Source organism: Papaver somniferum, chromosome 10 (genome assembly GCF_003573695.1).
Source record: "Papaver somniferum cultivar HN1 chromosome 10, ASM357369v1, whole genome shotgun sequence".
Taxonomy (NCBI): domain Eukaryota; kingdom Viridiplantae; phylum Streptophyta; class Magnoliopsida; order Ranunculales; family Papaveraceae; genus Papaver; species Papaver somniferum.
This window is the reverse complement of record NC_039367.1, coordinates 73,239,429-73,256,416: the sequence shown is the minus strand read 5'-3', so window position 1 is coordinate 73,256,416 and position 16,988 is coordinate 73,239,429. Positions and strand designations below refer to the sequence as shown.

Here is a 16,988-nt window from a genome sequence, read left to right as displayed (position 1 = left end):
TTTTGACTCCCTCGGAACAAGCTTTTCAAACGTCCATGAGATCCTTCTGCGATACTTGTCGCCTCATTCTTGTAATGCATGTGTTGGTAGGTGTAAGCCTACACAAATTTTTTCTTGTACGGACCCAACAATACCTTCAAGCAATAAACCACACATTTCTTGTAATCCTTCTTCCATAGCCCAATAAAACTCTCCAAATAGGATTCGAACTCGGCCACGGACATTTAGTGTACCATTAAATCCCAATGATGTTGAAAATCCTTCCATAGTAACCCATTCGCTTCATACTCTGCTTTCCTTTTCTTCTTGTCCTCCTCTCGTTGTTTCGGAGTTAGTTTTTGAATACACTCATCTTCGGCCTTTTCACGAGCGGTACCTTTTTGTGCCTTTGGCTTTTGGATATGACCCCTACAATTACTTTTAATATTGCATTATATGTGCCATGTGCAAAGAAAATTCTTAGCGTCCGGAAAAACCACTCATATGGCATTCATTAGTTCTTGGTCCTTATCCGTTACTATGATCCTCGGAGTTTGATCGCCACGGTATATCTCCTTCAACGTCTCTAGCATCCAAGTAAAACTCACATCATTCTCCCGATCCATAAACCCTCATGTTACCGTGTAAGTTTGCTTGTCGGAAGTATGGCAAGCAATGTTTAACAACGGCATGTTATACTTATTGGTCTTGTACGTACAATCTATTAACAAAATTTGATAGAAGCATTGGGCCAACTTGATCATCTCCGGATGCGCCAAGAAAATACGAGTATCTTTGCCTTCCAATACCTGCTTCCTCATTGTGTATCCATGTTGATCGGCTAACCACTGAGATTGTTCCATAATCGCTCTACCATCCCATTCCCTCTTCCTAAATGCAGCTCTTTCCGTGTAAATTTGCCTCAAAGTGGACAATTTATTATTATCATCATCATTAATCTTCCTAAGGATGTCACTTGGTTTACACGCTTTCATCGACCTCACCGTTTCCAATTGATGTGGTTTCAACCCACAAACGGTCGCGTGTCCAACAAGAGATTCCGGATCATCATGATTATGACAACCATTCATCACTTTAGAGAGCTTGTAACCTTACCATTCGGTCCCTTGGGTCTATTAACTATAATCTTAAACGGGAAACCATATTTCTTTGATTTAGTAATGTATTCCCTTGTCTTCGTCTTCACGTACAGTCTGTCCTTTTCCCAGTGACTTTCTTTCTTTCCACCTCTCTCACAAACAAGTTCCAAACGATCTTGACTTGAATGACGGCCTAAAACTAACGCGCATTTGATCTATATTCCCTTGTATATAAACCATTGCTTTGCATCGTTTCTTTCTTTCCATTCCAAATCAGTGAAATAGTGGGCAGAGGTATCAGGACCCAGCAGAGATACGGGTTTGGGATGATCTTCTTCAAACGCCACAACAATTTACAACAAATATCAACAAGTTGAGGATCCAAAATCGGTTTATATGTTACAATCGAGAAAACCGATTATCGGTAATCGGTTTATATGTGCAACTATAAAGTCTGGTTAAGGACTTGACGAAAAAATTTCAAAGTATACAATCGGTTCATGTCTCGTATCATGTAATCCGATTTTTGTTCACATTGTCTTGGAACTTTTTTTCTCCAAAATCGGATTATATATACACGTAAATAAACTGATTGTCAACTTCGTGTATTCCGTGATTATTCAAGTGAAGAAATCGGATTATGCACATCACCAACAAAAACCGATTTTAGTCACGTACCCATCGCGCCTAAAATTTTACTACAATCGGTTTATGTGGTGACTAACAACAACCAATTGATGTACCCAATTTGGGGATTTTATCCAGAATCGGTTTATGTAGTTCTATCGAATAAAACCGATTCTGGGTTAAAGTTTTGAAAAATTTCCCTTTCTGGGCGATTGGGACATGCAAATACATGTTTGTAGACCGTTACAACTCATATCTGTTTATTAGAAGCATTATCACCTTCTTCTTCCCGACGAAATTGTTCTTGTACTTGAATAATATCCTCAAGGATTCTTTGGTTGTCATGCTCTTCTCCATTCAACAAATTATCCAATTCGGTAGGATCGAAATCATGATAATCTGATGCACCCACTTCTTCATCACTACTAGAGTCTTCATCGTCACTATAAAGTTTCATTTTTGGTAAGAAAATCACAAACCCTAGTTTTTTCTTTTTTCCCTCTACTTCTTCTTTCCCTCCAAACCTTAAAAAGGAAAATGAATTTCTACTCTAATCCTAACACTATAATCAAACTCAAACACTAATTAATTTAACAAATATTAACTTAATTAATCATCACTAATTTAATAAGGGATATTAGGCATTAACATAAATAGTGGATATTTCTAGAAATTACTTGTTAATGACCCTATTTTGTCATGTAGCTATAGGCTGGCATAGGCCCCAATTTAGCCAGGTTTTTACTATGTAAGAGTAACCAGAGTTAAATGTATAACCAATAAGAAAGAGAGGAATGTACACCCTGGGTTAAGACGGGTGCACATAGACAAACTCGATTTTGATAAAGAATTAAGAGAATTAGTAGGGACTTTGAAAATAATTTTGCGAAAAACATGAGGATTAATCATCACCGACACAGACAAGTTAACAAATTGGTTTGCGTCACGGCTATTTTTTTAATAAATAAACCAGGTATAAAATCTGAAAGTTACAGGACATAATAAACAAACTTCATAGGGCTAACTGCAAAGATCAGTCTCATACCCGACCAATTGACGAATCTCTAATAACACAACCTCGGTTAACATAATCACATGGAACCAGTAACCGTAACAATAACACCATAACATACCAGAGAACTTGAATCGCTGAAACATAGCCACAATGCAAGAACATTTTTAAATTTATTTAGAAGACAGAAGATGGTTGAACTAAAAAGAGTAATCAGACGAGTTACATAATAATCCAGAAAGCAAAACATGCGGGGAAGCATATAATTTCACAAAATTGGTTAATTTCTGGGTGAAACAGACTTGTAAGTTTTGATACTGTTTATATGGACAGGAAAATCAAAAAAATATTGTTCAGTTGTCCATTTTGGATATTCCACCCAACTTTTATAATTGATTTTTATTCTCACATACTAAAATGCCCTTAATTATCTATCTCCACAGAAACAAACCCTTCTTCTTTACCAATTCATCACATCTAATCATTTCAGCAGAATTGTAGCTGCTCTAGCTGTAGGACTGTCATGCATATGAGTCGTTCTATATTCACTCGACGTCACGCCTACTCTTTGGTCTTCATTATTGTTTCTTCTTTTACTTCCTATAACAATTATCGTTAACCGTCATTTTATCAAGAGTTTCTATAAAAATATAGTAAGAGATTTATTGTAGTCATGGATTATCATAAACACAATTCTTATGAAACAACATCCGGCGACGACATTGAAGTAGTTCCATTACAATATGTTGTTCTCAATAGTAAAACAAGTAAAATGGAACCAAGGGAGACTGCCTGGTAATCAATTAGGCTTGTTAACGATCACTGGAGTAGTATATCCCCAAGACTGGTTTCCAAGGACTCAGTGGTTGACAGGGAGAATCCCCTAGTCTCACCCAAATACCATTTCCTTATCATTTCCGTTCTCAACTTTCATCTCCAAATCTTTCTGTCAGACTGTCCTTCTAGTTCCACTCCAAACAACATATATATGTCTGTAGCAAACGCCGCAAAAAAAATAATATGCAAACTAAGTTTTAATATATGAATTCTAATTAAACGTAAATCAAATTGATATGCCCCTCAACGATGGGAGGTGAGGTAACTGAGAAAGGAAACTAATAACAGAATGTTGCTTCAAATATTTAGACTGAAAACTTTTCAGTAACTTTTTCGAGGGATTTTTCATCCTCGTACTTATTAGTCGATGCTAATTCTTCCCTTACGCAACTCTCAAGCTTCAACATATGTTGTGACCCTTTTATATATTTAATCACCACTACTTTCACAAACTCTATACCATGCTGCAAAAGCATATACACACACATTTATTAACAACATTTCCACTCCAAATTATAGATTATGCATAATTTATCAAGGATGTGTGTGTTTAGTTACGGGAAACTATAACGGCCAATTAAACCTAGATTAAACTAGTTTCATCCTCGTGTAAATTCCAGACGAAACCAGTTTCCTCATAGGATAAACAAGTACTGGAAACTATAGCGGCCAATTAAACATGGATGAAACTAGTTTCATCCTCGTGTAAACTCCAGATGTAACCAATTTCATCATAGTATAAACATGGATAAAACCATGTACACCATAATTAAACCTGGATGAAGCCAATTTCATCCTCGTGTAAACCTGGATGAAACCTTGTACGCCACATAATATACCTGGATCAAACCAGTTACATCCTATCAGAAATAAAATTTATATCACATATTAAACCTGGATGAAACTAGTTTCATCCGAGTTTAAACCTGATGAAACTGCAGATTAAACCTGGATGAAACTAATTTCATCCTATTTTATAGTAAAACTGGTTCACCAATAACAACTCAATACAACTTCACAGCATACACACCAATTTCAGAACAAATTTCACGTTTACAACAACTTTGACCAGATTTAATAGAACTTAAATGTATGATTTCAGTTTCGTCCAATTTTAAATGGGTAATGTGCAAAATTGCCTTAAAATTAAGCATGTGAGAAGATTAGGGTGAAATTAAGAAGCAGATGAAACCAATTTCAAAATGATAAAAAAAAAATCAAAGAAAACCTAAAATTAATAGATAAAAATGGCAATTACCATGTTTGTGGTGATGATTACGCGATTAATTGGATAGGGTTTTTGGTGGTGGTGTTGATTCGTGAAGATGAAACTAACTAGGTTTTATTGGGTGGTGGTGGATGTCGGCGGAACAAAGAGTTGATACTTTGTGGTAGGGGTGGGGGTGAAGAAATTTTGATGTAATAAGAGGAGTTTTTGATGATGTCGGTCATGGAGAAGGTGGGAGAATTTTTTTCACTGTGGAGAAAGTGAGAATATTTTCTCTGTAAGTGCTCGATATGCTCGAGATGGAAAAGTAAAAACGATTTTATGGGATACAAAAAAACAAGGCTGATGTAGTCAGTTGTTTTGGAAACTTCGATCAGTCAATTTCATCCAGGAAAATATTTACCCGTCCATTAGAGCCAGGTTTTAAACGTTTTCGGACATATGACCCATTTTCTGCTTTAATATTTGGCGCGCCAATTTTGCTTCTGCTTTAATATTTGGCGCGCCAATTTTGCTTTACACATCCAGAAGGCAGTATATGGTATAATAGTGCTAGGTAGTTTATTTTTATTTATTTTTTGATAGAAAAGATAATATATAATTAAGCAATGTAATACAGAAGGTCTACAATTTCATTTTTATCAAAAACATTAGAAATAATGCTTTCTTTTTGCACTTGTTGTTGTATGTGCTTTGACATGTGTTATAGTCTCCTGATCCTTGCTTCTTTAGCTACTGAGTCTGCTGCTGCATTGTGTTCTCTGTGTATAAATCTTACCTTAGCTTGTGGTAATTTTCCTAAATAAGATAAAATTTCTTCTATAGTATTCTCAGTTGTCCAAGAGATATCTGATGCTTTTTTGTTGATAGAATCCGCTAGCACTTTACAATCTGTGACAATAGAAACACTAGACAGAAGGTTGTCTTTTAGCCAAGTTAGAGTTTTTAGAAGAGATTTTGCTTCTGCGTGCAACGCCGAAGAATCCCAATCTGAACCTGCGGAAAGATGCATAAAAACTTTTTGGTCGACCGAATACAGGATGAAAGCATATCCCATGGATAGGTTTTCTTTATTGAAATACGCATCAGTGAATATTATCCAATCCACGTTTAAGTTGTTCCAATAATGTTTAGGCGAACTTTTTTGCTGAATCTCCATGTTTTTCTTCTTGGTAATTTTCGGAGAGGATTGGATGAACTTCTTGATTTGTTGAATCAGGAAAGTTGGATCTTGAGATGTATTCCTAAACACCACTTCACATCTATATTTCCAAATAAACCATAGGATTGTTGCAATCTGCACCCAATATTGCGAAAATCTTGGATCTATTAGCCAACTTTCTACCCGCTTGATAATGGAGTCTTCATTGATTTGCGAATTAACGGCGTTCATGGAGCAACCAAACCAAATTGATCTAGCAAAGTGGCACTTTCTGAATAGATGATCTTCTGTTTATGTCGCTTGGTTGTTACATAAGTGGCACTCATCTGAGATTTCCGAGTTATGAGCTGCTAATCTGCTATTGGTTGGAAGAGCTTTTTGGATTAGTTTCCAAATAAATAGTCTAATTCGCGGGATTGCTTGCAGCTTCCATAATTTATTCCACGGGGATTCATTAACCTCCTCATTATCTGAATTTTGACTGAAGAGGTAGTTATAGATGTTTTTTGTCGTGAATTTCCTAGAACTATGACGTTTCCATCTGATTTTGTCTCTTTTCTCTTTATTCGGGGTTATAGCTAATATTTTTTCCTTTATTTCTGGCAAGAAGAGTTCATCTAGTTTCCCAGTGTCCCAAGACCCTTCAGTATTTAATAGCTATTGTACCTTTTCTGGTAATGGGTTAGCTCTGTCGGTTGGTTTGTTTATTCTGTCTGTATTAGGAACCAGTTGTCTTCCCAAATCTTCGTATTAGCTCCATTTTTCACTTGCCAGACAAAGTTTCCCTTTATAATATTGAGACCTTTTTGAATGCTTGTCCAAATCCAAGAGAGCTCATAATTTCTCGTAGGTCCGAAAGGATTTGAACCTTGGTAATATTTAGCTTCAAGAAGTTTCACCCACAATTGATATTTTTCTGTTATTACTCTACTTGTTAACTTTGTTAGAAGGTTTATATTGAACTTATGAGGATTTTTTATTCCCAGTCCCCCTTGAGATTTTGGTTTACATATGCCTGACCACGCCTTTATATAACCGCCTTTTCCTTTTGACTTATCGTTTTTCCACCAAAAATCTCTTTGAATTTTGTCTAATTTATCTAACGTCTCTTTTAGTAAAGCTATCATTTGCATCTGATATGTCGGATAAGCTTGCAAGATTGATTGAATTAGAACAGTCCTCCCCCCCTGAGACAATAGCTTTGCTTTCCAACTTTGTAAAGTATTATAGTATCTTTGAAGGAGCGGTTCAAAATTCTATTTTCTATTTTTATCAAAAAAGAGAGGTGTTCCGAGGTATCTGTCCTTTTTGGTCATCAGCGGAACTTTAAGGATTTTTGCAATGATTTTACCATGTTTGGGATGTATTTTTGGGATGAAATAAATACCTGATTTCTGTAGGTTTACCATTTTCCCTGTTATTTCGCCAAACTTTGATAATATATCCAATAAATTTTTTGCATCACCTAGGTCCGCTTTAGTGAACAGAAAACAGTCATCGGCAAAAAAAAGGCGGGAAATAGTCGGAGTATTTTTATTTATTTTAATCCCTGGTATCTGGTTGTCTTTTGTAGCCTTTTCGAGGATTCTTGAGAGAATATCCATGCATATTAGAAATAAGTAAGGAGATAGCGGGTCCCCCTGTCTTAAACCCCTTGAGTTGGAGAATTTTGGGCCCGGAGAACCATTTAGGAGAATGGAGAAAGAAGTGGTGGAAATGCATTGAGAAATGAGGTTTACCCAATTATCACTAAACCCAAATGAAGATAGAGCTTTTTGAATGAAAGACCACTCAACTCTATCAAAAGCTTTGGATAAATCAATCTTGAGAGCTAGGTAACCTTTTTTCTTTTTGGAAGTTTTCATCGAGTGAATCAGTTCATGGGATATGATAATATTATCCGTAATTTGTCTCCCTGATAGAAAAGCAGATTGATTTGGGTATATCAACCTATTTAAAATGGGTTTTATTCGGTTGGCTAGGATTTTAGATATGAGTTTGTAAATTATATTGGTAAGGATGATAGGTCTAAAATCTTCCGGAGTTTGTGGAGTTGATATCTTTGGTATGAGAGTAATGAATGAGTGGTTGAACTCTTTTTCCATAACTCCAGTTCTAAAGAAGTCTTCTATCGCCTTTACAATGTCTGGACCTAATATATCCCAATTAGCTTTGAAAAAACCCGGCTGGAAACCGTCCGGTCCTGGAGCACCCCAAGGATTCATGTTGGAAAGAGTTGACCAAATTTCTTCTTTTGTTGGAACTTGGGTTAGAGTTGAATTTTCTGATTCAAATATGCAAGGTTGAATGATTTCTGAGAGGTCCACATTGTAGTTATTCATTTGCGAAGTTCCTATTTGGGTGAAATGGCTGATTAAAAGGGAATTGATTTGATCTCGCTCCGAGAGCCAAAGCCCAGATGGTTCTCTTAGAGAATGTATAACATTAATTTTCTTCATGTTGGAGGCAGAAGCATTGAAATATTATGTATTTTGATCATATTCTCTGAAGAATTTATCCCTTGAGAGTTGGTGATAATAATCATTTTTAATTTCGTACCATTTTCCTAGTTCAGCTTGAAGACTTTTGAGAATATCTATTTTGGACGATATGTTTCCGGATTTATGAATGTTATCTATTTTGATATTAAGATTTTTGATATTTTTATGAATGTTACCGAAAACGTCTGAATTGCGTTGGGCTAGATCCGAGGAAAGGGATTTCAGGTTTGAACAAAGGTTTCTAGGATAAGAATTGGAGGAATGGAGTTTCCAAGATGCCGCCACAATAGTTGATAAAGTGGGGTGAGTAAGCCAGGACCTAAGGCATCTAAATGGCTTAATTAATCTTTTTGTTTCCGGATTGGAGTCAAAAAGTATAGGAGTATGGTCAGAACCAACTCTTGTTAGGTGACTTACCTTAGTGTTATGGAACATCTGAATCCATTGATATGATATCAAGGCTCTGTCAATTCTCTCGCAAATATTAGCCACTCCACTTCTGTTGTTTGACCATGTGAATGGAGCGCCTTCGTAGCCCGCATCTTGTAATCCCAGAGAGTCAATTATATGCTTAACGAACGTTTTGCTGATTGAGCTTGTACTATTGCCACCTTTTTTTTTCTTCTGGATCGAGAATTATATTCAGGTCACCAATTAAAACCCATGGTTTTTTAACTTGTTTCGATAATTCCAAAATATGCGACCATTGGGCTATCTTTTCATCAGCTTCAACTGCACCATAAACACAAGTAATTTCTATTTCTTTTTCACCAATTGTTGTTTCGAAATGACAGACGCTTAAATGCATCGAAAGTAACTTTAGCTCTACATTATTGTACCAAGCTATTGCTAACCCCTTAGCTATGCCCACCGATGGGATTATGAACCAATCATGAAAAACAGATTTCTTAAGGAGAAAATCCAATTTTCAAATTGTGCTTTTGTCTCGGATAGGAAAATAATATCCGGTTTGTAAAAATGACAAAGGTGATTAAGATAATCCCTAATGATAGGAGTTCCAATTCCTTGGACGTTCCAAGAAAGCAATTTCATGGTGAAAGAAAAACAAGGAAATAAATCCTAAAAAGGAGGGATTAAAGGGAAGAAAAAAGAACACTAATGGCCCCAGAGATCTCACGGATTCACTAACAGAATGGAAGGGTATAAAAATGAATCAAATTGCAGCAGGAAATTGTAAGTAAATTTGTCAGTAGATGAGCAGACAAAAGAACCTCTCTGAAAAATTTAAACAACAGTAGAGTACAACAGACAGATAAATGATGGAAGGATCTTCACAGAAAGGATTACACAGTAAGATTAAGTACAAGTATTAAACAAAAAACGCAGACAAATGAAAACAAAGACGGAAGTGTACTGTGAAGCTTCTTTAAAGAAATAATTGGAAAAATAAATAAAGGGGAAATTATACTGGGAAGCTATTTTTAATCAGAACAAAAGCAAAGGTAAAGCAGATAAGATGCAACTGTGCAAGTAAAGATTGACCTAGAAAAACTACCTACTTGAAGAACAAATTAGAAAGGGATAAAAAAAAGAGGATTGAGAGAAACTATAAAGAAGAGTTCATAGACTCTGACAGGTTCCAATACAACAAGTTCAACTATTTAAATATCTTCAGATATATCACGGGTTTGGTATGTTGCTAATTGGGCTGGATGTACCACAAAGGGTAAGCCATCTAAGAGTATGTTCTCTAAAAGTAATGTATGGTACAATGATTGTCACAACCAATATTACAGATGTTGTTTCCACTTACAACTGCCTCTGCTTGTTGGATATCAGCTTGCCGCCACGCATAATGGAAGCCAATGCACTCATCTAACTTGTGACCAAACAGAACTCAAATCCATAGAAATTATAATGAAATTATGAAACACAAAGTTCACATGGTTTATAAGACCCATTGAAAATACAATGGCATTCTGAATCTGATACTTGCCCTGACTGAGAAAACCAATAAACTGACTGAAAAGGAAGTAGAACGACACATAGGTTAACACAAGTAAGACACTGCGTAAAATCACACTTGTATTCAACACAGGGAAGAGGAAAGGCACAGAGATAAAAAGATTTCATTGGATGGAACCAATTTAAAAATTCATCAAAAACTCCCACTTTTTAATTTTAAGAAATCACCAAATACTCTCTGAGAACCAGACAAAAAAAACTCTATGCATTTTATGCTCAAAAAGGAATAAAACAGGGGAAGACATGACTTGATTTCTGGAAAAAAGGACATTAGGAACTTTTCCAAGAAAAAGAAGGGCATTTTCGCAGCAAAATAACTTCTGTTAACCGGAGCAACAAACCTACCTAAGACACAAATTTGGTAGGATTTCAACTAACTCAAAATTCCTTCGAAGATTTAAGTTCAAAAAGATTTGAAATAGGTTTGTGAGAAGAGCAACATCACCATGCCACAATGAATACATAGTGATATCAGAAACCAAACAACTTGAAAGCTACAATTTCAGAAAAAACCAACAATTGAAACAAGACTAGGAAAAGGGAAGATGAGCATAAAATACATAACACAGGGATAGGAATCAACCAAGTAACCAGAGTTTAAAAAAGGTGAAAATATTAGGGATTGTGAGACCTTTGATGCAAAATCCAACAAAAAAATCCAATATTGGAAACTAAACCAAGAAATCATGATTACCAAGAATTGACAATAAAATAGGTTCACGAGGATTAAAGACGGAGCTACTAAGGCCTACCAGATGTAGAAAAAATTAGGAGACATTAAGATTGAAACTGAAATAGAAGGCAAATCAAGCAAGTAACCAGATTCAATTATCCTATATGAACTAAGTTATCATAATCATCAAATCGAGGAAAATGACTACCTGGCTCCATGAATTAAAAAAAAATTCAATTCTGATGGAGGAAACGGATGGAGATAGGTTTAAAGTTCCAATCTTGCAGACAACCAAACTCTTCCACCCCCACCCCCAGAAAATTCATACCAACCCCCTTTTAAGTTGTAATCGCTCTACAAACTTGTGTATTGGAGTATCCATCAGAGAACCCATGAACGGCGATTTAGCCGCTCATGGCTAGATTGAGAAAAGAAGAAAGGTGAAGAAGGGTTTTATGAGAAGATTAAACAAGAGACGAAATTGATTGATGAATTTTTAAGAGAAAATCAGAGACATGCAGGGATTGAGCTTGATGAAATTAAGGAATCAGAGAGAAAACGGGTCGACTCAATATCGCCCGATCGAAGAGCACTTCCAAGATTTTAAGAAAAAAAAGCATCCATAGTTTATTTTTATTAATTTTCCATGACCAATAATCGAAGCTTAAGTAAGCGTCCGGCACAATATTACAAAATATAGTACAATAGGAAGGTTCCTTTAACAATGTGCTAGGTACACTCGCATCTGTTTTCAACTTAAGTGAATGAGTGGAGTTGTTGTTCCTTGTACATACTGAATTGGTATATTACGTGTCCAGTAACATCATAATATACAATCTTAGCCACAATTGGTGTGAGTTCAATGGATACAAAACCTTGCCCATCATGATAGAATTCCAAACCCTCTTTTTCTTTCTGAACATCACCATTCCACGCTTTTGAACCTCCTCCACTTGTTACGAATTCCATTTTCCCATTCCTGCATCAATGTATACAAATCTCATCAGTTTTGCTTATTACACTTAGCTTACACTTAAGGTTGCTCATCGTATACGTATGTTTCACTTGCCTTTTAGTACCAGTGATGTGTTGCAAGCAATGATCATGTCCATTAATGTAAAGATCTACATTGTTTTCCTACACAAAGAAAATGTCATTATGAAATTAGATGATAATTCAGTTGATATATATAAGAAGAAAAATAAATACTACTTTTGTTTCTGAAAAAGTGATACATTGGAAAAAACAGTGGGAGTATTAATTTTATTACCTCGAGGATTGGAAGTAGTTGTTCGATAAGTTCTTCGGTGTCACGATGGTGTCCAGCAGTTCTAATTGGATGATGAGCAACTACTATTTTCCACTTTGCATTTGATTCTTTGAGGGCAGTTTGTACTTCCTAATCACAGTAAGATTAAAGAAAGAATTCTCAAATTAAAACTTTTCAAGAAGCATTAAAGAAAAATAAGATTTTCTAAGCTTTTGTACCTGTAGATGTTTTGCGATGTAGCTCTTTCGTGGTGATGTGGCACTCCAGTCATATGTATGTTCTCCAGGTTCTGTGAAGTACTTGTCCACAAATGGTGTTGTGTCGACAAAGAAAAAGTCCACAATATCTAACATATTACCGACAGATGTAAAAGAAAATTATAATGTGATACTAATGCTAATTAAGATACTCTTTAAAACTTCCATGAAAATTGAGTTTTACCTGCGTCAAGCACATATGATCTTAAGCAAACCCATCTGCTATCAAGTTGTTGAAGTATTGGTGATAGTTGTGCTTCCACGTTACCTCTGTAATCATGATTTCCCAACACTGCAATAATATTCAAACATTAGGAAACAAATTACCTTTTTCTTTTTATTCGATGTTCATGTTTATTAGTTATGGAAAGATAATTACGTACCATTATACCACTTCTTTTGCAAGCTTGGAGCTGTATAGATGTTCATAAAAGATTCTTCAAATAGAGGATCATTTGGACTCGTGAGTCCGTTGTCGTAGAAGTTATCACCAGTAGAAATCACAAATTCTATGTCTAGCTTTTCTCCTATCTTCCCCATCTATAATTTAATCAAAGCAAAATTTATCAATCGATAAACTTGACAACTCCTATTCATGCTAGTTACAAAGTACAACGTTTTGGTCTAAGTGTGGCAAAAATAAACAAACTTGGATTTTACATGATCGGCTCTTATCTGATGCATAAATGCTACTTCGATAATATGTCAATTTTCTAAATGTTGTGATTTATAAAATTTACGGTAGTTCCGATATATTTCAAAAAAATTCTTTTTACTGTGGTATTATCCGAAATCAAATGTTCAACTCCCTCAGTAAACTACTACTGTCATCGTGATCTAATTGGAGTTTTCTCTGTTTGAATTAGTCATTTTAGACGTCGTCCAGCAGCTATGAAAAATTAATTTAGGCCTGATTGACTCTTTCTATAAAATATTACGTGGCTGGAAACTTAAAAGATCTTGTCGTAGACGTGTAAACTAAACAGGGTGTACTTTGTTTTCTCACGGGAGCTTTTCATCTGATCTGATGTATCCGTAACATGACAATGATATGCACCTAAAACTGCTAAACAACAAGAAAGAATACAAGTAAACTCGTAAAGCTGAGAAGACCCAACTTCTATTTATGAATATGCTGCTGATGAGGATAGAATATGCGACACAGAAAACCCTACCACGTTCCAGTGAGCATCCACCAATCAACATCACTTCATCATAATCCATCCATGTGTGTCGTGTTGGATTCGGCCAACAGAACCCTTACATGATTGGTCTGACGTGGGTCCCACAAATATGGATATCTGTTGGTTACTTCATAAGTTCCTATTCCTTATCACAAATTAGCATGTTTTTCTAGAGTTGCCTGGTGGGGGTGTAATAGTAATCCCTAGGTGTGGTGTTGACATTACTTGATTTAAAAGGCTGAGGCCTGTAAAGAAGAATTTTTCAAGGACCAGTCTAATCTAATGACATAACCGCTTTAACAACGTATTTGAAACTCGGTCTTAGAAACAAGCGATAAAGGATATTCTCAGTATGCACTGAGAAGATACCGCCATGCTTACTATGTTGCTTACCAAGCGAGGCGCCGACGGTATCAATCAGGCGTGTGACGTTCAAGAAAAACAAGATGTTTTCAAGGAAGTGGGATCAGAGTTCATTTATCACTTAAAAAGAAAAAGAACTCCAAAAGCAAAAGAAATGGGAAAGTAGTGCGAAAATTCAAATTGTGTTGTGTATTTAGATTGGAAAATGGGTCATTTGTCCAAATATTTTTAAATCACGGTTCAAATGGACGAGTAAAAAATAGTTTGAGTGAAATGGTCAAAAAAAAAATAATAAAGATGGTTTCATCCTTGCTTAAATTTAAAAAATAACAAGGATGAAACTGAATACATCCTGTGTAAATTAAAAATAAGAAAAAATATTTGAAAATGGGCACAATGAAACTGGTTACATCCTACCTATTTTTACATTTTTGTCCATTTAAACAGTATCAAAATCTAACTGTCCATTTCACCCAGAAATTGTTGATTTTGACCTTTTTAACCAATTTTGTGTATTTAGATCGATTTGTGCGTAAACAAAAGATGGAAAATGTTTGAAAGAAAAGAAGAAAGAAAAAGAAAAAACAATAAGTTTCTTAACTGAATTACACATATGGCGATCTTCATATATGCTCTTTGATTCATCAAAACGTTTAAGTGTGATTATAGTATTCTCATCATCTAGCTAGGTTGGTTAGTATGTGATCTCGATAAGGCTCTTCAAAAAAAATAAAGAATAAAAAAATCCTGCAATGAATTATGATTACCTGATGTGCAACATGAGACTGGTTATATAAACCTTTTCTTCCCCAGTCGCCAACCACCAAAAAATTAAGTGAACCACCTTCCTTTATTGGATGCTCAAATCTCTGAAGCTCACCAAAGCTACTAGAGACTAGACATGTTAACAGAAAAATTATGCTCAACGAGTAGAAAGTAAGGCATGATGATATAGTAGCCATGGACAAGTTACTAAGAACAGCCATGGTTTGAAGAGAGCAGAGAGACAAGAGAGATTGCTTTTTTTGAAACGACAATCAGCCATATATATATATAGACTAATGACTGATGAGGTAAATGCATAAATGGAAAAAATTGTGGGTATAGACACAATCATAAAATGGACATACGGGAGTCTCCTCTCGCCCAAATGACACCTTGTCGACTTCTTGTATTTAAATTACAGTCCTACCCTTGGTCAAGTTGATGTAGTTGAAACTTGGAAGAACAATTAAACAAAATGCCTCTCGAAAATATTTTAAAATTACTGATTTCGGATCCCATCGCCGGAGAATCGGATCACAGCAGAAGATAGTCAAAATAGTAAAATAAATTGATGGCTGGATGAGCAGACATTACTTTATCCAACACTTAAAATATGTGTGTCCATGTGCGTGTAGGTCCACAATGAGATAACAGAGGAGTTTAGAGCCGCTCTGGATAATATTGCGATATTCTTATGGGAGGTTGCCTTGCTTCCATTCCATGTTCTGTGACTGAGGATGCTTCCATTCCATGAAATTGGGATATGATAATTTTTTTCTTTTTTAATAAATAAACAGGACTACGCCTCAAGTTACAAAACAAAACAGAACATACACATAAGACACAAAGTGATTTCCAAACGGTACCAGAATCTTGTAGTAACCAGAATCCCATTGAATCAGAATCTCTCGCAGCCAGAATCCCTTAACCTGAATCCGTTAATATAGTCTGGGTTATCGAACAGTAACCCTAAAACTAACGGTAATAGTAACACCCCGCATACGTACGGGTGAGTTTGGATCGGTGAAACATGATCCACAACTCGGTAGGAAAATTTTTTAAGCGATCTGATAATTTTTTCCTCCAAGAGGATATATTGCTGAAGGCCAAAGTTGAGCTCCATCTTCCACAACTCGCCGCAAAAGAGGATATCAAACTTGGGGTACCAATTTTTCCGAAAAAGATCGTCATCTTTCTTGAGCCATACAAATTTCAGATTCAAACCAACAACCCATATTAACAGCACTACAGGAAGGATTAAAAGCACACAAGCACTAACAATAATTAGATCCACACTTGACAGAGATTCAATAACCCTAGCAGCAAGACTGAGCTCTCATTTTACAGAGAAATCACGCACCCACCAGAGATAATCGTTACCAGTTACAACACAGACTACTTCCTTTGACGGATCTGGATCTTGAGTTTCTTCAAAATATTTCACTTGCCGGAGAAAATTGCCGTGATAGATCCGGTCGCTGCAAATCACATTTATTTTAACATCGCTACCACAACATAAAGATACACATGAACTTGCTAAAACCCCATCGTAATAGCTGGAAAAGCCAAAAACCAGATGAGGAACAAGAGCAAGACTGAAACTTAAAAAACAAGGTGTAAAAACTAGTAAAATATTACAAACTATCACAGAAATTAAAAAGTAAACTAAGAAACAAAAGGACAGAAGAGATCTGCTCAGACCTGCTCCAAACAGAGCCGATCTGAACAGAGGAAAAGGCGTCGGCGGTGGTGATTTAATTTGGGTTTACACAGGTGAGAGAATATCCAAATTTATAATGAGAGAACCACGTTCTTTTTAATAACGTACAACATGTTAGGTCTCTTGTAGAGAAATGATATGGGAAGATGATAAAGTTTCTTGTTCACTCTTTGAGAGTATGAGACAAAATACAGCCAAACTATCTAATTAACACCCAAACAACTACAACTGACTCACTTTATAACTTAGTTACATCATTATTAGTCCCCTGATCTCAATAAACAGAATTGTAAGATAGTGAGTAAAATAGAATGGTTCAGTCTT

The 16,988-nt window shown here is 35.7% G+C and overlaps 1 protein-coding gene across 1 annotated transcript; it reads right to left on the bottom strand.

The window, feature by feature from the left end:
• Positions 1-11,706: 11,706 nt before the first annotated feature.
• On the bottom strand, positions 11,707-15,212 carry LOC113318581 (purple acid phosphatase 7-like). The gene is made up of 7 exons (XM_026566767.1): positions 14,947-15,212; positions 13,016-13,172; positions 12,817-12,924; positions 12,594-12,721; positions 12,376-12,504; positions 12,175-12,242; positions 11,707-12,084 (listed from the first exon to the last, which is right to left on the bottom strand). The coding sequence occupies exons 1-7, from the start codon at positions 15,163-15,165 to the stop codon at positions 11,862-11,864; spliced, it is 1,032 nt and encodes a 343-aa protein (XP_026422552.1). The 5' UTR covers positions 15,166-15,212; the 3' UTR covers positions 11,707-11,861.
• Between the last annotated feature and the right edge of the window lie 1,776 nt (positions 15,213-16,988).

Excerpts from the sequence above, each read along its gene's own strand:
- LOC113318581 (XM_026566767.1), bottom strand. The coding sequence starts at position 15,165 with ATGGCTGTTCTTAGTAACTTGTCCATGGCTACTATATCATCATGCCTT. Across the intron at positions 13,173-14,946 it reads AGTCTCATGTTGCACATCAG|ATGGGGAAGATAGGAGAAAA; the intron begins GTAATCATAATT and ends ATTAAATTATAG. Across the intron at positions 12,722-12,816 it reads ATCATATGTGCTTGACGCAG|ATATTGTGGACTTTTTCTTT; the intron begins GTAAAACTCAAT and ends GTAATATGTTAG.